Below are 23,753 nucleotides of genomic sequence, written 5' to 3'. Positions count from 1 at the left end.
ACTGCTTTTCACAACACTCTCCTGCCTCCGTGTTTCCTAAACCTGGTCTGTGAGCCCCAAAGTGTAACCTGGGTGACTTACAAATGCTACAATATTTGAAACACATTGCATTACATGCAATATATTACTTAAAGTAATGAGATAAGGCCCCACCCCTCTCTCTCTCTCACACTCACTCTTTCCTTAATGGAGTAAGCCACCGGCCATGTGTAGAGACTGGATTTTGTGCAGCGGTCCATAACTGCCAATAAATGTTGCAATGCTTTGGACAACAGTTTCCTGCCAGCATTGATTAAATGTAACAGTGGGGTTGCATCTACCAGCATAACAATGCACCCTGTCACATAGCTGGGAGTGTGTGACACAGTTTCCGCTGAAACTAAAAAAATGGCTTGCCCCTGCTCAGAGTCCTCATCTAAATCCCAGAAAACACCTCTGGGATGAAATGGAACCGCAAATAAGGCAGGAACTATAGAGACCAACCTGTATCACTATGCAAGAAATTGTGCGTTGGGAGGACTGGAACAGTATTCCTCTGAACATTCGTCAAAATGACTGTTGCGGTCATTAAATCCTATACTCTGTATATATGGCCTATATTAAATACATTGTGAACAGTAGCTTGTAGCTTGTAGCTTGTTGGTATGGTGTCATTAAGACACTCAATCAAAAGCCAGACAGAAACCTAATAGAAAATAAGCTCAATAAATCAATAGCTATTCAAAAGTTACTTAAATATAATTGGGGCATGAAATTTGCTCTCATTGATAAATATGGTACTCAGTTTATATTTATTTGTTAATGTATTAATTATTTAAATCCTTAATTCCTTTAAGTGCTGAATGATATATTTTTAAAACCCTTAGCATAGAAAAAATGTACACCAAGTGCAAACCTGGAATTATCAAACACTATTTCAAGTCCAGCACCAGTACTTGCCACTGTTGGCAATACTACCAACGACCAACTACCAACACAGATGGGGATGTGACCCAATAGCAACACACAGGCTCCCCCTATCAATCCACAAATCATTAACCATGGGTCACACACTACTGATTATTCCTGACAGCCACTCATTCGACAGTAAAAGCGCACTGAGAGCTTTGATCTTCAAGCTATCCTGAAAGGTAGTGTACTGGAAAAATAATTGCCTCTACTTTCATATATCCCAGAGTTTCAGTTTAGTAAACAAGCGATTTACGGCATGTCTAGAGTGCATATGAAAGAAAATAAATAATGTCTTTATGCTAATCCTAATATCGAAAGTCAGAAACATTAAAAAATATCCTTGAATAATCACCATGCTGCAAGTGCTTTGGCATACAAAATCTAATGTAAAAGTTCATGTTAAAAACACAGTAAAGGCAGTAGCCTTCGTGGTATCTTCTAATGATCTATTGTAGAGATTTGCCAAAACAAAAGACCTGAATAACAATAAAAAACAAATTAAAGCAAAGTACATTGAGGCCGTTAAATGAAACTACCATGTGTTGCAAATAGTCTGCATTTGTGAAGCATTTGGAGAAAATATTCAGAACTGGGACTTGAGTTTATATAGTCCTTGGAACTGTATGTTAGCACTGAATTGTTTGGAATGAGAGAGATTTTTGGTTCATTGGTTCATTCATTACTGAACAGATTGCCAAAAGTGCTCTCTTTACTTATAAATGTAATTTTTGTAATAATCTGTGTATGTTTGGTATTTGACTCATCTCACTCTTTTGGTTACTAGAAGTTTAGTAATCCAAGCATCTCATGAGAATATCTTAGTTTGGTACCATCATATTCAAACCTGAAATCATTATTGTTGTTGTAACTCTTGGAACTCTTACCTTAATATCCTTTGTGTACAGTGTTGTCCAAATGGTAATATAGAAATACTAAACACTATCATAATTGCAGCCCTTTGTTTTTTCACTATATATCCTAGCATTTCATCAGTCTTTTATAAACAATGTTTTGCTACCCTGACTGTTCCGTAATTAAATAAACCGTAGAAGGGACCCTGTTATTCAAGTGCAAATTATTATAATTGATTTGCATAGTATCCAGGAACAAGGGTGATAGTATTTACTTTTAAACAGATTGAGAAAGGCTAGGACATCTTGACAAATTTGATCAGTCACAAACTGTAGCTCAAGGGGCACTAATACTCAATCTACTCTCCAAACACCCATTGTAATCTCCATGGTGACTCTGTAGGAGTAGCCCTGAATAAAGTAAAGTACAGAAAAGGTGGTGGGTTTTGCATTTCCTGACATACAGTGTTTAGTGTTTGACTTCACCCTGACTGGTACTATCAACACGAGCTGCGGTGCTGTTGTGATCAACTCAAATCGCTCCCTCGTCCTTCAATGAACTTGAAAGCAGAGAGGTGAGGCAGGATCAGCCTCCCTCCTCCCCCTCCCCCTCACCTCTGTCACAGTGTTTTGCTTTTGATAAATTAAATAATGGAGGTAAAATCTCTTACCCTTTATGATAAAATAAACAATAAATGTTGACACCCAGGTGCAATGCAGAAAGTATATTTTCATCAAGCTATCAGAATATGCCCTAACAATGACTAAGTTCACAAATGCAGTCATACCTGGATTGGAATATTATAAATAATTAAGAGAAAATTAAAAGGAATTTAAGTTAGGTTGACCAGAGATTCCTAATTTAGGTACTCTGTCCATGGCAATAACATTTCTACATTTGGCTGTGGTAAAAAAATTGGTAAAATTGTACTAAATAAATGTGACGAGTAATAAAATGTAACCTGTGCGTTGCATTTTAGATGTAACTCCAAATTAATCATATACATATAAATATGGCATAAATACTGTATATAATTAGCTTGGTCAATTATACCAAGTCTCTCTTTCTATCTGTTGCTATAACTATGGCTAAAACAAAGCTGTGGGTTTGACTGCATACAGAAATTGTGACAATTTCAGTTTTTCATTAGTTTGTGGGACAAGAATAATATTTAAGTGAATGCAAGTTTGCCATTCTGTTGTCAGCCTTATGGACAGCACTGGTAATTAATCGTTCTGGTTTTGTGGATTAAGTGTGAGACAATATGAAGAATTTGGCTATAGCTATGTATAAAATATGTTCATAACATCTGTTTTTGCATAACATTTAATTCTAAAAAAGTAGTAAGCACCGCCACCCCTGCTCCTAAAAATATGTCCTGGTATATCACTCTGAAAATCTGGTCAGCTTAATTTATGTTCTTTATTGGGTAAAGTAACATTTACATGATTTGTAATGTATCTGATTTTACAAGGTTTTAATATTCGCATTGAGGAAGTGACTTTAGTTCCATGAAAGAACAAGATCTGTGTTTTATACAATTGGTAAAGGCCTCCCAATTCAGGTGCTAATCCTGCTTTGTCTCACTGAGTATTTTCAATAAAAACTTTCTTTGTTTACTACTTTCAGGGAATCACGCTGTGGGCCTAAAGGGTTTCAAGAGTTATTTTCAATTCTGTGACGCTTCATGCTAGTCTTGAGCCAACACTACAGGATCACTCACAACTGAATACTGATTGGCTACTCCATCCACAGAAACTTGACTTTCAGCATTGGAGACTGATATGTTTTTGAACACAAACTTATGCAAGAATGTCCTAATGACTAACCTTGTCACTTTAGTTTCCCCCCCATGTCCACACTTACAAGTTTAAGGCCTGGTCATTTAGCAAGATTTATTTCACTAACATTGGGACAGTAGTGTGGAGTAGTGATTAGGGCTCTGGACTCTAGAGTGGAAGGTTGTGGGTTCAATTTTTAAATGCCCAGCTGTACAAATGTAAAAATATGTGATATGTTGTAAAAATTGTAGGTCACCCTGAATAAGAAATTTAGTCATAATAATAACATTTACATGTTCATATGTTGTCAACTTGATTCCCTTTGCTCTGTCTGAGACAGGATATAAAATTAAATATTTTCATTATCCATAGAATAAAATATCTTCTTTACAGTTCCACTGGGAACTGGCAATTATAATTGCAGCTGTGAAAATAATTTAATAAATGGTGCACTTTTCACTCAATAGGAGAAATTAAAAAAATAAAAAGACAGCCTTCTCTACAAGGTTCAAGGACATATAAATAGGTATTCTACTGGTATTGTAGGTCAAGAATCAAAATAACATTCAGCTGAAGTAAGTCTATGAATCCAGGATGGAACCATTCTAATTCAGTTACTGCCTGGAATTCATTATGTTTTGTGAAACAAAATATTGTGGATTTTAAAAGTTATTTGAAGTCCTACTATATTAAAAAGAGATGAGAGAACTGTGCAATATATAGGTATACACAATGATAAATAGAGACATATGCTTACGTTGTCTGTTCTGAGTTTCTTTGCAGGACATCCTCCATCTATTGGATGCAACATGTAATACAGGCGCACTTTATTGGCATGTTTTCGACTCTAGAAGAAAAAGAAAACAATACAGCATTCATCGTTTTTCTAATGGAAACCGCCTATAACACAATGAAAAACATTCTTTAAAAATGTAGTTTGACGGAAATCATTTGACAGACACAAGATGGGCTCAAATATGACAATCTGTGAAACGTGAAATAATACTGTGACTGCAGTATGATCATATTTCCATTTCCTTGCTAGTTTACAAAGTTGATCTATAATAATAATGATATTTACCTTGATCAATGAATGTAGTTTCACACTCTAATCAAGAGTTCAACAGGTCTGATCTGAATAGTGCATTTTCAGTCAATTCAAATTGATTAAAGCACCACACCTATAGATAATCAGGCTTGTTGGATTTGTGTTTACAGCAAAGGAGGAAGAACATCCCAGCACTTCCACCGTCTAAAAGATATGCAGTAAACATTCTGAGCTTGTTTGTTTTTGGTGGGTACAGGGTCTTCTTTTTAAGAGGTATTCCAATGCTTTGAAGATAGCAGGTGCAGGTTTATAATACACTGATCAATCGTGCTTCACATGTGAGTAAGGATTTGTGGGGCACAACACTCCATGATGTCAAAGAAACCCACATGCCAAAAAGAACCACTTGCTCAATAAAGAACCAGTAGTGGGTCAGGGAACAGCAACATATGATATGATATACTTCAATTTTCAAAAAGCTTTTGATAAGGGACAACACCAAAGACTGATCCTCAAATTGGAAGCTGTAAGCATTCAGGGTAATGTAAGTAGATTGATTATGAACTGGTTGATGTATAGGAAACAGAGGGTGTCAATTAGAGGAGTTGCTTCTAACTGGAGTGAGGTTGTTAGTGGAGTTCCACAGGGATCAGTAATAGGGCCTTTGCTTTTTCTAATCTATATTAATGATCTGGACTCTGGGATAGTTAGCAAACTTGTCAAATTTGCAGATGATACTAAAATAGGTGGCTCAGCAGATACAATCTCGGCAGCACAGGTTATTCAGAGGGACTTAGATAATATTCAGTAGTGGGCTGTCACCTGGCATATGAAATTCAATGACAAGGGCAAGGCATTACATGCAGGTAACAAAAATGTCCACTATAATTACACTATGGGAGGAATAAAACTAGATGAAGTAACACATGAGAAAGACCTAGGAGTCTACATGGACTCCTCACTTTCTCCAGCCAAACAATGTGGGAAAGCAATAAAAAAGTCAAACAGAATGTTAGGGTATATTGTCAAAAATGTAGAATTCAGAACAAGGGAAGTAATGTTAAGATTGTACAATGCACTAGTTAGACCTAATCTGGAATACTGTGTACAGTTCTGGGCTCCACACTTCAAGAAAAATATTGCTGCTCTAGAGGAAGTTCATAGGAGAGCAACCAGACTTATTCCAGATTTGAAGGGAATGTCCCACTCGGAGAGACTGAGGGAACTGAACCTTTTCACCCTGGAACAGAGGAGACTACGTGGGGACTTGATTCAAGTCTTCAAAATCATGAAAGGCATCGACCACATCAAACCAGAGGAGCTTTTCCAGATCAGCGGGGACACGGACCCAGGAACACAAATGGAAATTGGGCTTCAAGGCATTCAAGACAGAAAACAGGAGACACTTCTTCACACAAGAGAGTTGTCACAATCTGGAACAACTCCCCAGTGATGTGGTTGAAGCTGAAAATTTGGGAACATTTAAAAATAGACTGGATAGTATCCGTGGATCACTTATTTATTAATGGACACCAAACGAGCACGAAGGGTTGAATGACCTCCTCTCTTTTGTAAACATTCTTATGGTCTTCTTTCTAACATACAACCTCTTTAACAGAATTGAACATTACTGCACTCAAAAGCCTGAGAGGAACCATCGAAGATCAATGGCTTGTGATGCTAAATGTAGTGCCATCCTAAAAAATGAAAAGTCATACACTTGTATTTGATGGTTTTACTACTAACAACAGCAAAGAAGATAAGTAATTTCCCCTTTTTTGTTTGAAAATGACACTGTCAGAAGCAAAGGGTTGTAAGCTGGTATACACATGCCAGGGAAGGCGCGAGACATGCCAAGTTAATTACCTGTTTAGTACTATTCATTTAAGGGGTGAAAGAATTTCTTCATGCCTTCTTGCAAATCTTCTTTGACAAACTGACACATGGAAAAGTGCCCAGCAGAGCATTATGCAGGTTCCACAGCACGGAAGAGATTAAGGCTCCATGTCACAGCAACAGAAAGCATTTTGTTATATGGAGGAATTGCTCTGTGTCTTTTTGGCGTCTTCTTTTCGAAAACTCTATGTGTAGCATAATGGACTGATACTCAACTGGGGAAATAACACAAACTCCCAGAAAGAAATTAGCACCTTCTCTTGAAGGCTACAGAAAAGTCAATGCAATAGAAAAAGCTGAAACTGAGAAGACAAATGCTAAGGTTATTCATTTTTTGTTAAGATATTTGTTTTCCTTTGTCTTTCCCATAATCAGTAACACCAAAAGGACTATTCGTGCTTTGCAGCTTATTCGTCAGCTTTGTTTAGAACCAAGATGGATTTTTTAAAAGTGGTAAAGTGTAACAGATGTCTTTGTGGTCATGGACCTGTTATACTGAGGTCACACCATCTCAAAATGGATTTAGCATCTAAAATGACACAAATCAAATCACTAACATCTACATGTACAAAACATTCTGGAAATTGTTTACTTATAAAGACTCGAATCTGCCACATTCAAATCTAAGTCTTTTGAGGGATATCATGGATCTGCACGAGCCTTGCCAGAAGTCCTGCGCCAAAATAAACAGAAAACAGCACAGTCAAAAGGTCCGCAATCTGGGGTCCAGGAGATCAAGAGCTAAGCATCGGGCTTGGGGTGGGGGGGTATCTGCAAAGCTAAAAGAGAAATTCCTCAAGATACCTGCTGATACTGAGTCTGACTGTGCCCATAACATTATCCCTGACCTCAACTGGAAACTTGCAAACAGCATGAAGAGGGATTGTATAGCAACCCAATACTTGAAATCTGTCAGGCTGATTGGAAGCCTACAGATAATAAACCAACACATGAGAAGACTTAATTCTTGAAGGGGTGTACCAACAAAATGCAACGATGCTAGTGCTTTACAAGGCACACTGCATTCCAGTTACCCAGCAGAAACAAACTGCACAGATGGAACCAATCTGCTTCTTTCAAGGCTGAAAGTCACGCTTTGTTTGCCAAGATATGCAGTGTTGAAAGTCCTGTTTTCCAGTCATTTTGAGAAATTACTGTTTTAAGGAGGCTGCACTTCCACACAGCGCTCATTCTGCTTTTATATATGGAAACTCATGAAAAGTTGATGATTTTTCTAAATGTCTCTGTAGCAATAAAAATATTAGAGATTGAGTCCCTGCTTCTTAGTATGCCAATGCACCCAAGATTTCTCTGGGTGTCACATATGCATTTATTAATTTATCATTGCTAATAAATGTCTGTAAGGCATCCTTTTCATTTATTTCACTCATAAATTTAGTACTAGATCCTAAATCCCTAATGTCTAATCTGCTGAATTCACTTGTTCCACTGGTGCATTTGACATTTTATTTGTAGTGAGCATTTTGATGTCAGGATATTCGTGTGGGTGGGTCAAGTGTGTAAAACATGGCTTATTTTTGGCCTCAGAAGCATTGCTGCGTAATTGTTGTTTTTCATGTTCTGAAACTTGTGTAGTCTGAAATCTATGGCAATACACAGTTCAGAGAGAGAAAGAGAGAGAGTCTACTTTCTGCAGAAAAAAAGTTTCACACCTTTCAAAACAACAAAAACAACAACAGCCAACTATAAAGGCTGTTAATATTTAATTTCTTTCAGACACATTTGCGAAGGGGAAAAATAATATAAGAAAGTGACAGGTAGTGTACTGCTTTGCAGGAGCCCACGATGATGGACTTACTCACCAGAATCCACACCATGGAATAACATAATTCCAGCTGATTACATCGTCTTGCTTTACAATCGGTCATGTAGCAGATGTTTCTATCCACAGCAACAAGCATACACTAATCGCTTACATTAATGAGTTGAGCTGTGATGTCTCAGCCGACTAAAAGATAGACATAAATGTAAGGAACGTGCTCGTGATTTAATAAAAGGGAAGAAGAGTCATGAGCGGGGCGTGACTGGCTTTGACTAATTATAACGAATTATTGTCTTGGGTTCTTTATTTTTATTTATTTAATTATGTACTAACTTATTATATTTTCAAAAAAAATTATTTGTTGTTTTCACTTATTAATAACCTTGTTTTGGGTTTCTTTTGTTTCTCATTACTTGATTGTTTTTAATTGGTTTATTACTTCACATTTGTTACTTTGTTACTTCCCTCACTCTCCTCTGGTAGCTGCGTACATATCAATCAATGAGCAACATAAGAGACACTTGAATTGTATAGACACCTCCCGTACCAGTGGGTGGTTCGTCGGCTGGCTACTACCTAACGAGACAGAAATTAAATAATTATATCATTCTGGCAAGTCTTTTAGCTTTGTATTTTTAGTAACTCTAGGAGATGCTCCTGAACCTGCTGCTGCTTTTTGTATTGTCTGTATTTGGGGAGATTAGTTTTAGCTTTTATAATATCTTTTTTTTGTTCTGTTCTTTTGGGTAGGGTATTTCAGCTTTTATCACACCCTGATCATTAAAAGCAGATTTATTGTATGTATAATTTGGTTATCTTCCCTGTTTGCTATTGTTGACCACCATTGTCTTTGTGTCCTGTGCAACCGAAAACCGGTACATAAAAATAATTGTCATTATTACAGTGGGGGAAAAAAGTATTTGATCCCCTGCTGATTTTGTACGTTTGCCCACTGACAAAGAAATTATCAGTCTATAATTTTAATGGTAGGTGTATTTTAACAGTGAGAGACAGAATAACAACAAAAAAATCCAGAAAAACGCATTTAAAAAAAGTTATAAATTGATTTGCATGTTAATGAGGGAAATAAGTATTTGACCCCTTCGACTTAGTACTTGGTGGCAATACCCTTTTTGGCAATCACAGAAGTCAGACGTTTCTTGTAGTTGGCCAACAGGTTTGCACACATCTCAGGAGAGATTTTGTCCCACTCCTCTTTGCAGATCCTCTCCAAGTCATTAAGGTTTCGAGGCTGACGTTTGGCAACTCAAACCTTCAGCTCCCTCCACAGATTTTCTATGGGATTAAGGTCTGGAGACTGGCTAGGCCACTCCAGGACCTTAATGTGCTTCTTCTTGAGCCACTCTTTGTTGCCTTGGCTGTGTGTTTTGGGTCATTTTAATGCTGGAATACCCATCCACAACCCATTTTCAATGCCCTGGCTGAGGGAAGGAGATTCTCACCCAAGATTTGACGGTACATGGCCCCGTCCATCGTCCCTTTGATGCGGTGCAGTTGTCCTGTCCCCTTAGCAGAAAAACACCCCCAAAGCATAATGTTTCAACCTCCATGTTTGACGGTGGGGATGGTGTTCTTGTGTAATTCCTCCTCCTCCAAACACGGCGACTTGAGTTGATGCCAAAGAGCTTGATTTTGGTCTCATCTGACCACAACACTTTCACCCAGTTCTCCTCTGAATCATTCAGATGTTGGCAAACTTCAGACGGGCCTGTACATGTGCTTTCTTGAGCAGGGGGGCCTTGCGGGCGCTGCAGGATTTCAGTCCTTCACGGCATAGTGTGTTACCAATTGTTTTCTTGGTGACTATGGTCCCAGCTGCCTTGAGATCATTAACAAGATCCTCCCCTGTAGTTCTGGGCTGATTCCTCATCGTTCTCATGATCATTGAAACTCCACGAGGTGAGATCTTGCATGGAGCCCCAGACCGAGGTAGACTGAGTTATTTTGTGTTTCTTCCATTTGTGAATAATCGCACCAACTGTTGTCACCTTCTCACCAAGCTGCTTGGTGATGGTCTTGTAGCCCATTCCAGCCTTGTGTAGGTCTACAATCTTGTCCCTGACATCCTTGGACAGCTCTTTGGTCTTGGCCATGGTGGAGAGTTTGGAATCTGATTGATTGATTGCTTCTGTGGACAGGTGTCATTTATACAGGTAACGAGCTGAGATTAGTAGCACTCCCTTTAAGAGAGTGCTCCTAATCTCAGCTCGTTACCTGTATAAAAGACACCTGGGAGCCAGAAATCTTGCTGATTGATAGGGGATCAAATACTTATTTCCCTCATTAACATGCAAATCAATTTATAACTTTTTTGAAATGCGTTTTTCTGGATTTTTTTGCTGTATTCTGTCTCTCACTGTTAAAATACACCTACCATTAAAATTATAGATGGATTATTTCTTTGTCAGTGGGCAAACGTACAAAATCAGCAGGGGATCAAATACTTTTTTCCCTCACTGTACTTACCTCCTGCTGTGGTGTCTTGGGGTTTGATCGAGCATGCCCAGGGGGGAAATAAATAGGGTGTCGCGAGCTCCTCTCTCGTTCACCAACTGAGGTATAAAAGTTGGTCATGTGTTCACAAGAACCCCCCCAGTCGTGACAGAGCTTCTTCAGAATTAATATTAGGACTTTAAATGATAATATGATACTATTCAATGATATGAGAGGTAGGCAATTGCCCAATTTAACTTTCAGGATATAGTTAATACAAAAGTCCTTGGTAATTCTTTTTTTTCTGATTAGATATCCTAACCCTTAAAAACAGATGCACAGCAATAGAAGCATTTTCTTAACTATAATATAAATGAAAGGTGTTTGGCTGTGTTCTGTAATGAAAAATGCTAATGTACAATTTGAAGTGAATTATTCTAAGGCTTTGCAAAGGTTATAAGGAGAGAGTGAATATACGGTTTAAATTTAATGGAACAAAAATGAACTCCCACACAAAACATGGTGTGTGTGGAGGGGGGCGGGGGGGGCTTCCTTCCTACATGCAGGCTCTGGTTTAGATCAGGAGAGGAGGGTTTTTCATACACTTCTGTCATTCATCGATACTCATTTAATGCATGGCCACACTGCATCATCGCAATCCACTTTAATAAATAAAAAAAATAAAAAACCTCCCAATTGCTCAGTGACTCATTAAAGGACACTACACACTGACAAAGGCTGGCCTGCTCCTGTTTCTCCATCAACACGATTTATGAAATGTAAGACATACTCGACAGGCTGGCACAGATTACAATCCCCCATGTGACATCCTATGAAGAGGTACAGAATGAACTGTATAACAATCGAGTCAGCAACTGCATTTGCTGCTTAATCATCATATCAGTACCATGGCACTCAAATGCATGTATAAATGTATAAAATAGCCTGTTTAAAAATTAAAACAATGCAGTATGTTAGAAATAGGTAATCAGATATGAGTCAAGGTGAACAATTTGTCCAGAAGACTGAGGTACAATGATGCAGATAACCCCCAATTCTGCTTATGAATCAGGACAGAGACCAGCACAGGAGGGCAGAGCTTTGAAATGAAAATGACAGGTCAGGAGTATAAATCAGGAATCACATATTGTAGACCAAAAAAAGTGGTCAAGTTATTGGGGTGTAATGGGACATGAGTCTATGATGGTAACAACTCTCACCCCTAGACTTGAAGAGTATAATAATTCCCCTGCATCTTGTGGGGTAGTGGATTTCCTTGCTCAATTGAGCTGTGGGTAAGGGGGCCTGGATCTGTGTCCAAGACGGTGGTCTGATCCCAGAGTCTGACTGCCTCTTCTTACAAAGCCACTGCACTAATAACAAAACGGTGTTGTGGATCTGAGTGATCTTTTACAAACGGCTTAGTGAGACAATTACATCAATAAGGTACTGACCACTGAATGTGTCTGATGGGTCTGCTGGCTTGTTTTCTCAAGGGCTTGGTACAAGAAGAGGACTGGTACCTGAAAATTGACTGAATTGGAAAACAACTTCCTATTCAAATGTACTGTCTAGGTGACACTAAAATAACTGAATTGGTATTGTGTCCGTCAGACTGAATGCTTTGATAGTAGTGAATATAAAATGCAATGTATCTCTTCAAGCAAGAAAAATCTTTTGAAGGTAAACAAGACCCTCGAACGGGAAAGGCCATGCATATATATATATATATATAAAATGCAATGTATAAATATAAATATAAAATGCAATGTATCTCTTCAAGCAATAAAAATCTTTTGAAGGTAAACATGGCATGGCCTTTCCCGTTCGAAAGTCTTCCAAAACATTTTTCTAGCTTGAAGATATATATATATATATATATGACCACCTGCCTAATATTGTGTAGGTCCCCGTTTTGCTGCCAAAACAGCCCTGACCCGTCGAGGCATGGACTCCACTAGACCTCTGAAGATGTGCTGTGGTATCTGGCACCAAGACGTTAGCAGCAGATCCTTTAAGTCCTATAAGTTGCGAGGTGGTGCCTCCATGGATCGGACTTGTTTGTCCAGCACATCCCACAGATGCTCGATTGGATTGAGATCTGAGGAATTTGGAGGCCAAGTCAACACCTTGAACTCGTCATTCATCAGACCAGGCCACCTTCTTCCATTGCTCCGTGGGTCCAGTTCTGATGCTCACGTGCCCATTGTAGGCGCTTTCGGCAGTGGACAGGGGTCAGCATAGGCACCCTAACTGGTCTGCAGCTACGCAGTCTCATACGCAACAAACTGCACAATTTGGCCAATTTGGCCCTTGTCATAGTCGCTCAGATCCTTACACTTGCCCATTTTTCCTGCTTCTAACACATCAACTTTGAGGACAAAATGTTCACTTGCTGCCTAATATATCCCACCCACTGACAGGTGCCATGATAACGAGATTATCAGTGTTATTCACTTCACCTGTCAGTGGTCATAATGTTATGGCTGATCAGTGTATCTACACAGACATGTGTCAAATTAATGGAAAAACCAACATAAAGTGTCTCAGTAAGGTGTTGGGCCACCACGAGCTACCAGAACAGCTTCAATGCACCTTGGCATAGATTCTATAAGTCTCTGGAACTCTACTGGAGGAATGGAACACCATTCTTCCAAAAGCCATATTCCCTCATTTGGTGTTTTGATGATGGTGGTGGAGAACGCTGTCTAACACGTCGCTCAAAAATCTCCCATAGGTGTTCAATTGGGTTGAAATCTGGTGATATAGCATGTGATTCACATCATTTTCATACTCATCAAACCATTCAGTGACCCCTTGTGCCCTGTGGATGGGGGCATTGTCATCCTGGAAGAGACCACTCCCATCAGGATATAAATGTTTCACCATAGGCTAAAGGTGAATAACTTTGTAATGATTTGCAGTGATATCCTTCCCTCTAAGGGGACAAGTGGACCCAAACCATGCCAAAATGCCCCTCACAGCATAACAGAGCCTCCGGACCCCCTCACTGTAGGGGTCAAGCAGTCAGGCCTACAACATTCTCTTGGTGTCGCCACACATGCACTCTCCCACTTGCCGAGAACACTAGCCAGTTGAGCGTCTTTGTGACTGAAGCTCCTGCCATTCATGCCCCAATAATGACCCCTCTTTTAAAGTCAGTAAGATCCTTTTCTCTTGCCATCTTGATCCAAAATCAAGGTCAACTGGGCCTGCTCAGCATTTCTATACATGTCACAGAGCATGACAGGATGTTAATTGCTTAATTGTATCATGCAGTACACCTCTTTGGAGGCATCTGCATTCGTTATTATTATTTCTAATTTTTGTTCCTCCACTCACTTATTCAGGTTTTTCCTTTAATTTTCCTTTACATTTTTAAATTTTTCCTTAATTTGTCACCTGTCTGTATATGTATATATATATATATATATATATATATATATATATATATATATACAGTAAGGGAAAAAAGTATTTGATCCCCTGCTGATTTTGTACGTTTGCCCACTGACAAAGAAATGATCAGTCTATAATTTTAATGGTAGGTGTATTTTAACAGTGAGAGACAGAATAACAACAAAAAAATCCAGAAAAACGCATTTCAAAAAAGTTATGAATTGATTTGCATGTTAATGAGGGAAATAAGTATTTGACCCCTTCGACTTAGTACTTGGTGGCAAAACCCTTGTTGGCAATCACAAAGGTCAGACGTTTCTTGTAGTTGGCCACCAGGTTTGCACACATCTCAGGAGGGATTTTGTCCCACTCCTCTTTGCAGATCCTCTCCAAGTCGTTTCAAGGCTGACGTTTGGCAACTCGAACCTTTAGCTCCCTCCACAGATTTTCTATGGGATTAAGGTCTGGAGACTGGCTAGGCCACTCCAGGACCTTAATGTGCTTCTTCTTGAGCCACTCCTTTGTTGCCTTGGCTGTGTGTTTTGGGTCATTGTCATGCTGGAATACCCATCCACGACCCATTTTCAATGCCCTGGCTGAGGGAAGGAGGTTCTCACCCAAGATTTGACAGTACATGGCCCCGTCCATCGTCCCTTTGATGCGGTGCAGTTGTCCTGTCCCCTTAGCAGAAAAACACCCCCAAAGCATAATGTTTCCACCTCCATGTTTGACGGTGGGGATGGTGTTCTTGGGGTCATTCCTCCTCCTCCAAACACGGCGACTTGAGTTGATGCCAAAGAGCTCGATTTTGGTCTCATCTGACCACAACACTTTCACCCAGTTCTCCTCTTAATCATTCAGATGTTCATTGGCAAACTTCAGACGGGCCTGTACATGTGCTTTCTTGAGCAGGGGGACCTTGCGGGCGCTGCAGGATTTCAGTCCTTCACGGCGTAGTGTGTTACCAATTGTTTTCTTGGTGACTATGGTCCCAGCTGCCTTGAGATCATTAACAAGATCCTCCTGTGTAGTTCTGGGCTGATTCCTCATCATTCTCATGATCATTGAAACTCATTGAAAGGTGAGATCTTGCATGGAGCCCCAGACCGAGGTAGACTGAGTTATTTTGTGTTTATTCCATTTGCGAATAATCACACCAACTGTTGTCACCTTCTCAACAAGCTGCTTGGCGATGGTCTTGTAGCCCATTCCAGCCTTGTGTAGGTCTACAATCTTGTGCCTGACATCCTTGGACAGCTCTTTGGTCTTGGCCATGGTGGAGAGTTTGGAATCTGATTGATTGATTGCTTCTGTGGACAGGTGTCTTTTATACAGGTAACGAGCTGAGATTAGGAGCACTCCCTTTAAGAGAGTGCTCCTAATCTCAGCTCGTTACCTGTATAAAAGACACCTGGGAGCCAGAAATCTTGCTGATTGATAGGGGATCAAATACTTATTTCCCTCATTAACATGCAAATCAATTCATAATTTTTTTGAAAAAGCGTTTTTCTGGATTTTTTGGTTGTTATTCTGTCTCTCAGAGTTAAAATACACCTACCATTAAAATTATAGACTGATCATTTCTTGTCAGTGGGCAAACGTACAAAATCAGCAGGGGATCAAATACTTTTTTCCCTCACTGTATATATGCAATTTTTTTTGCTAAAACAATGTAGTTGATGTGAAGAGATCAGTCACCGAAATGTTTTTATTATGTAATCTATTTCTTCATATTTAACCTGAATTATGTATAAAGTGTATTATTGTGAATTGCTATGTTTTAGCTAAACTGAATTTGTAATGATTGATGCCTTGTACTTAACTGTATTTTTGCACTTTGTTTGCGTCTGCCAAGAAATAAAAAAAAAAATAATAATAAAGACATTTGTTTGGAGAAAGTTTTTCTGAATGTAAAAAACATAACAATCAAAAAAGTTAGACATCCATATCAATCCAAACACCCTTCCTTCTGGGAGCGACCTCCCTGAGCACTGCCATTTAACCACTTCTACTACAGTCAATCTGAATAATCGGTTCATACAGAAATGTAAGCCACATATTAATAAAACAATTGGCACAGCTACATACTGTCAGTGTGTGTTTTGTAAAAGGTAACAAAAATGGCAAATTTCTAAGTTTGTTTTTATTCATGACACAAATGTACTGTTATTTGTGTAACTGAAAACCCCCTGGAGTTGGTTATGTGTTTCTTCTTCGCTTTGTCTTTCATCCTCAAAAGAACACAGAAAGTAGTGTGCAGGATGCGCTGAGTAGTTGTCAGGTACACAGCCTCATGCTGCTTATAATCAGGAGAGGATAACATGGTGTTCCCAGGGAAGCTGAGAGGAATGAAGTGGGGAAATAATTTGTAGATGTGGCTAATGGTTTCTTAAAATTGATATGTGGTCTAGATTTTTCTCTCCCACCCAACATATGGAAGAAGAAAGCAAGCATATTATGACTGAATGTGCATTTTCTTATTAACTTTCTTATTAATGTTTAACCACAAAATTGTAAAACCATCCCTTACTTGAAATAATGAAGTCCCAGTGGGTCTCAATATCACCTCAGTGATATCACCTCACCTTCACATCAGGCTGCATGTTCAAACATCTTTAAGGTTGGAAGAAATGTCCAGATCAAGGTCTTTTAAATGGTCTGTACAGAAATCTCTTTTACATTTTTGTTTTAATGCTGATTTGTTCCCAAAATGTCATATCCTGTTGTAAATGTCTCAAGAAATGAAATTTGCCCTTTGCTTTCCCCCATCCTTGGGGAAGACTGTTCTACCAAGTACTTGAACACAGTGAATTTAGAATGTAACAGAGCTGAAAAGCTTCTGTTATTTAGTATTTAACACAAATCCTGGAGAGATGCAGTTTCAATTCCAAATAAGCTCTAAATTACTGCACATAGCCTATTATGCGCTGAATTAGTCTACATTAATGTGGCACCAATGTTTGAAGAGATGTGTAGAAGGGTGTGAAGGATCAATTCTCTCCTGGACAAGTGTTTGCGGATGCACTTCTATGCATTAATATATAATACTTTCTGTTCAGGTAATTATGTATTCTAGGTAATTATCCATGCAAAATAAACAAACAAACAAAACCCAGCTTGTCAAGGGTTAGGCGGTTCAGTGCTCCCTGTTTCTGCTTTGGGTTCAGCCCATTGTGTGGTATTCATTAAATAGCCACTGCCCTGCTTCCTCAGCTTGGATAAATCTTGTCAGGTTTTTGTTTTTAATAGAACAGATGAAATTGCAAATTACATGAACAGCTGTATCTGCAACAGAGAGATTTAGATAAAGTAAAAAGTATGTTATAATACGTGTACATTTTTAAAAGCAAAAAGCACAACACACTTTCATCCCCCTGTAATTGATGACAGAATGCATCTTTCTTTTTAAGATGTATAGTAACTCAAGCCATGATGGGGTATGTTTTGGCAAGAGTTTTAGAGAACCCTTCAAATGTATGAATAATCCTTGATCACAAATTGGCATGTTTTAATATTGGCAAGTCCTAGATTTTCCTTAATTTTACCTTTCTAGAAGAGTAATTGCAATGCTTGTAATGCCCAGAATTTATATGTATGACCCAGAAATGTAAAACATGCAAACATGTTAAGATATTGAGTAATACACAGCATTCAATTAAAATATCAATTAATCAATACAATTTTTTTTGACATAGTTCCTTTGACAACATAGAAAGCTTCACTGATTAGAACAACAATACAAGATTGTGAAAAATGTAAAATATATAAAAGTTTACCATTTGGCACTGAGGAGAAAATAAGCTTGCTTGATTATAAAAAGTATGTAAGATCTGTCATACTTCCTGATTCCACACAGCAGTACAACTCAGACTGTAAATCAGAGGAAATTGGTCCTAAAGAAGGCATTGATCATGTTATATATTCCATCCCTGAAGACAGTTAATTTGATAGTGTGCTCTTAATGCATGCGTCAGTAAGTACATCGTGGCCATAAACGCTGCTCATAACAGTGCATTAAAATATTCGAGCGATGGGATATTTTTGATTGTGCTGTAGGCTGCTTTTGTCATTCTCTTGTCCTCCTCATTAGTGTCAGTGTGTGGAAATACAAAATTCCACTAACAGGACACTGACTCCAGCCCAATCGCAAAGATAGCACAGCCCTTTCAAATCTCTCTGTATTTCTGCTGAGCATGTAAGCCACAAGAGAGAAAAAGAGGAAAAAAGGGATGCATTTAGTAAATTAAGTAGAAATATATTTTTTTCTAATTTCTACAGTGCCATCGCGAAAGTATTCACCCCCCTTGGCATTTTTCCTATTTTGTTGCCTTACAACCTGGAATTAAAAGTCAATACTTTGTAGAGGCACCTTTTGCAGAAATTACAGCTGCAAGTCTCTCGGGGTACGTCACTATAAGCTTGGCACATCTAGCCACTGGGATTTTTGCCCATTCTTCAAGGCAAAACTGCTCCAGCTCCTTCAAGTTGGATGGGTTCCGCTGGTGTACAGCAATCTTTATGTCATACCACAGATCCTCAATTGGATTGAGGTCTGGGCTTTGACTAGGCCATTCCAAGACATTTAAATGTTTCCCAATAAACCACTCGATTGTTGCTTTAGAAGTATGCTTAGGGTCATTGTCCTGCTGGAAGGTGAACCTCCGTCCCAGTCTCAAATCTCTGGAAGACTGAAACAGGTTTCCCTCAAGAATTTCCCTGTATTTAGCACCATCCATCATTCCTTCAATTCTGACCAGTTTCCCAGTCCCTGCCAATGAAAAATATCGATGGTGTTCTTGGGGTGATGAGAGGTGTTGGGTTTGCGCCAGACATAGCGTTTACCTTGATGGCCAAAAAGCTCATTTTTAGTCTCATCTGACCACAGTACCTTCATCCATATGTTTAGGGATTAACTAATTATGTGACTTTTGAAGGTAATTGGTTGCACCAGATCTTATTTAGGTGCTTCATAGCAAAGGGGGTGAACACATATGCACACACCACTTTTCTGTTTTTTATTTTTTAGAATTTTTTAAAACAAGTTATTTTTTTCATTTCACTTCACCAAATAAAAATCCATTTCAATTACAGGTTGTATTGCAATAAAATAGGAAAAATGCCAAGGGGGGTGAATACTTTTGCAAGGCACTGTATACTATCTCATATCATACGCACATTTTCAAGACGAAGAATGATCTTCCTACTGAAGAAGTGTTTGACTTCATCTGACATATTGGATCTGCCAATGTTCTGACCTTTAAGCCTTGTTTGAATATTTGTAGCGAGTTTCTTGTGGAATTATGTTAAGCCCTTGAATGAAATGCTCTCCAAGACTTGTGGGTCCTACAAGGGTGGTCCTCACTCGGTTTCAAACAGTGTTGGTGTTCATTCTTGGTCTGGGTATGTAAAAAGTCGCAGCTGTCTTGTAGAATCCAGAGATCCAAGCTGAATGTTTCAAATGCAGAAGGTGAAGTAAGCCACATCACTGTACTACCAACTTGTCTCACCTCACCTGATAGCAGCGATTTAAAACATATGTCTTCTGGACCATCAAAGAAGCTGAGTCACATATTTGCTCCTGCAGAGTGATCTCTGTTAATAAGTACTGTGGAAACTTGGCCAGAGGGCTCCTTATGAGCAATATGCATTACAAAATAACTAATTGAAAGACACTCTACTACATTTTCAAAATCCTTTTGGAAAATATCATGTTTAAACCAATATATGGTTGTAAGCTGCATTTAGGTCTGGTTTATGATATTGCACAAACTATATAATTATATAATTTCCTTTGCCCAAAAAGCTGAAGTTAAAATATATTTATTCATACCATTACACAATTTACAGATCTAGGCATTAAATGTGACCTGAGAAAACATGGAGAATTGCTTTCACTTCATCCAAAATTACTCTATTACCTGTCACCGTGTGAATTAGATATTCCCAATTTAATTATGTCTCAGTTTATGTGCTTTTTATTTATTTGTTGTTTTATTGTCTTAATGCTTGAAAGAGTTTTTACTTGGGAACACTGTGCACTTCTCCTTGATTTACAAGCCCAATGGGAGTCAAATGTTTAGAAAATACTCGTGGTTGATAGATTTTGATTAAATAGGAGTCAGACAGCAAGCTAAGTATAAAATTAATTACAAGCTTCCCATATACACCACTAAAACCATTAGGAAAGAACTGTATTGGCTAAATTGTTCCCCACATATATTTCACAATGAACCATGATTTGTTCCTATATACTAGCATTTGTGTTTGTTTTTCCACATTATTGACAAAGTGACAGTCAATGTTTAGATTATAATTTTGTTTTGTGTATATTTCTGTTCTGTATTGGAAATGGGATATCTGAGTCAGGGAAAGCCAAAGAAAAATGGTCCTGCACAGCACAATTAGCGTAAGCAGTACAACGAGAGCTAGTAACGAGGAGATGCTGCATGCAAGCAGAACCATTGCCCCATGCATATTGCCTCTCCTGAAAGTAAAAGTGACAGCCAGATTTAGTAGAACAATTAAAAACCATCAGTGGTCATCAGTGAAGTAGTGAAACATGAGAAGGGATTAACCCAGGGATCCAAATCAGTGACAATTTGTTCTGTAATCTTGGTAATTCATTTGAACATAGTGTGCACTTTGCGGCAAATTGTGTCGATAAGACAACTGCACAGAAAAATAAATGGTCCTCAAACAACTTCATTACTGTGACTTTATGAGCAACAGCTTTTCTTACTTTTATTTATTTTTGCTGTGCAACTGTACATGAGATTTTTATAAATTAAGTAACTAATCATGGGATGGCGACTAAAGACACTTAAAGATAACAATCATTGGTATTAAAACACTGAACTTGCTTCCATTCAGGGGAAGAATAACATCAGCAGCAATTTCCATCTCCTTGTTTGTTTTTTAATTCTTGCAATTTAATCAATATATTGTGACAGTTTGGAAGCGCATATTACCAGCATAAAATCCTTCAAAGGAGTTGGGATCTACATAAGATATTTGGAAGCAGTTTTGAGCAGAGAGGTCTACACACTTTATTTGGGCTGATGGAAGTATGGAGTGGGTATTGACAATACACTCCTTCTGGTATTGAACACAACAATTAGAAACATCTGTACAGTCTAAATTAGTATTTTCTTTTAACTCCATTCCAATGTTAGACAGCAATACTATCATCATCACATTAACATCCAATAAAGTACCCAAGGTATAACACTGAAGTAAAATCTTTGTTAATAACCTAGCAACACTGTATCCATTTCCCCCTGCAGCATTAGTGGGACTAGTGGGACTGTGGCAGACTTGTTTTAAGGCAGGCTTGAAGGTCCTACTGTATTTGGTTTCTTCAGGCTTCTGCATCAGAAAATACATTAAAAAAACAGGATCCTAGATAATGTAGTTTTGTTTGATTTTAGTTAGAAATGTATTTGATGTACAATTAAGAAGTTGCTTTCTGTAGCTTGACTGGGCCCTTTGAGTGTTGAGGGTTTCCTTCATAATGGAGGTGGATAGGAATCTAGATATTGCTGATATAGAACAAGAAAAATAAAAAAAAATGAAGAATGATTGAATTGATTCCCTCATCCCAAACCTTTTGAAAATATACCTTCAAGTGAAGGTGAAGAGGTAGGATGGTAGCTGTGGAAATACACAGAGCGAGGTAGACTCTTTCAACTTCTACTGGCCAGATACAAACTACAGCCTGGGTTGTTCCTTTGTGGGCTGGTTAGGAGAAGCAAGACTATGGGAATACATAATCTATTTCTATAGCTGCAGGAGAAGTTTCAGGAAAGTTGTCTGCTTTATTGTTGTTTACTTTATCATCAACAAAATATGGTGGCAGAATGTGGCAGAATTATTAGGATACAGAACTACCTTAGGATATATGGCTTATAGATTGTATTGTAGTTTAGGAGGGTATAGGTAGCCCACAAAGTGCTTAATATGTACAGTAAGGTATGTAGCCAGAAGTTTGGAAGCAGATTGAATACGTAGGATCAGCATATACAGCAAGACTTGCAGAATTTGACAAGCAAAATGAGGTTGAAAGGGATGAAGGTACATTGACAAGGCTGAACTTATGGTTTCATTTCTGCAGTCTCTTTCAAGATGTAATGGCAGGGATCTCACTGTGCAAGAGTCACTGAGATACTGTCATAGAAGGGCAGTGAAGTCAAGCAAGCTTTAGATCTTAACAGTCTTGATGACAATCAAGTCATTAGTTCTCTACCGTCCTCCCGGTCCACTCGCCTCCTTCCTGGATGAACTTGACTTTCTTCTCTCCTCCCTCCCCTCGCTGTCCTCACCTACCATCATCCTGGGAGATTTCAACATCCACCACTCCAACCCCTCCCACTCTGCTGGATTTTTTCCTCTCCTTCACTCCTTTAATTTCTCTCTTTCCCCATCTCCCCTGACTCACAAAGCAGGCTGCCAGCTAGACCTCATCTTCTCTAGAGGCTGCTCCTCTTTGACGCTCTCCGTGACACCCCTGGACATCTCAGACCACCACTTCATCTTCTTCTCCATTTCTCTTCCCTCCCTCCCCACTCCACCCACTCCATCTGTCACCTTCCACTGTAATCTCCGCTCCATCTCCCCTCCCACCTTGCCTCCACTGCTCTCACTCTCTTACCTTCCATTGACTGTTTTTCCCATCTGTCTGTCAACTGTGCTACCTCCAGGGGAGGAAAGTAACGAATTACAACTACTCTCGTTCCTGTAATTGAGTACACTTGTACATGTACTTGTACTTTGTTGAATATTTTTCATATTTGGTAATTTTATTTTTACTTAAGTATGTTTTGAGTGAAGTATTGTAGATGTGCCAATCACAGTGTGTGTCATGATGTTATGGCTGGTCAGTCAATAAAGATTTGAAGTCAGTCATCCAGTCCACAGCAGTGAGGGAAGTTAACTAGCTGTCTAACCACCAGTATTAGTCAGTAGGGGTGTATATTGTTTAATTGAAATCAATGATCAATCAAAACGAGCATTTCATTTCGACCATTAAATTTAAAGACGGGGTCGTGACTTATTTATTTATTTGGGTTCGCAAACCAATATTAATTCAAATATCAGAAAAACAAAATGACAGCAGACAGTAAATATGTCTGTGCATGTGCATTTCTCCCACTTATCTGTTCTTCTAAGTTACTAAATATTTGAATTAAATACCTCTACGGCGTTTCAGCTGTGAACTCCTCAATTGTAATAAGTTAGAAACACTTTCTTCTCCAACCGCGGAACCTGCAGTTTATGCAGCAGGATATACTGAATACAATATAGCCAACAATCTGGGCTTTGCAATACAAATTAGTCATTGTGAAAGAGTTATAATCGTGTTGATTTTCTGCAAGTCATATATTAATATATTATTGTCATTATTTATTCTATTAGCAGATTTGCACCTGCTTTAGCGCTCATCTGCCTGCCCTGTGATCGGCTCAGCAAGTTTCTATCTTTCCTGTGGATTTCAATCTCGATCATGTTGCAAACCCAGGTCTCTGGATCAATGTTTGATCAGTCACCTCTTTGATGCTATTTATTTTATATTATAGGGCACTGTAGTGTTGAA

At 38.6% G+C, this 23,753-nt stretch overlaps 1 protein-coding gene across 1 annotated transcript in view; it reads right to left on the bottom strand.

Moving 5' to 3' along the window:
- The window catches only part of zmat4b (zinc finger, matrin-type 4b), a 215,447-nt gene that overhangs the window by 119,881 nt on the left and 71,813 nt on the right, over positions 1-23,753 (bottom strand). Inside the window, exon 3 of the mRNA XM_066714559.1 lies at positions 4,342-4,431. Within this exon, the coding sequence (XP_066570656.1) occupies positions 4,342-4,431 (90 nt within the window). The remainder of the gene's footprint in view (positions 1-4,341; positions 4,432-23,753) is intronic.

Source organism: Amia ocellicauda, chromosome 9 (genome assembly GCF_036373705.1).
Source record: "Amia ocellicauda isolate fAmiCal2 chromosome 9, fAmiCal2.hap1, whole genome shotgun sequence".
In the NCBI taxonomy this organism is placed as follows: Eukaryota; Metazoa; Chordata; class Actinopteri; order Amiiformes; family Amiidae; genus Amia; species Amia ocellicauda.
The sequence above is the reverse complement of the archived record's forward strand: the minus strand, read 5'-3'. Positions and strand labels throughout refer to the sequence as shown.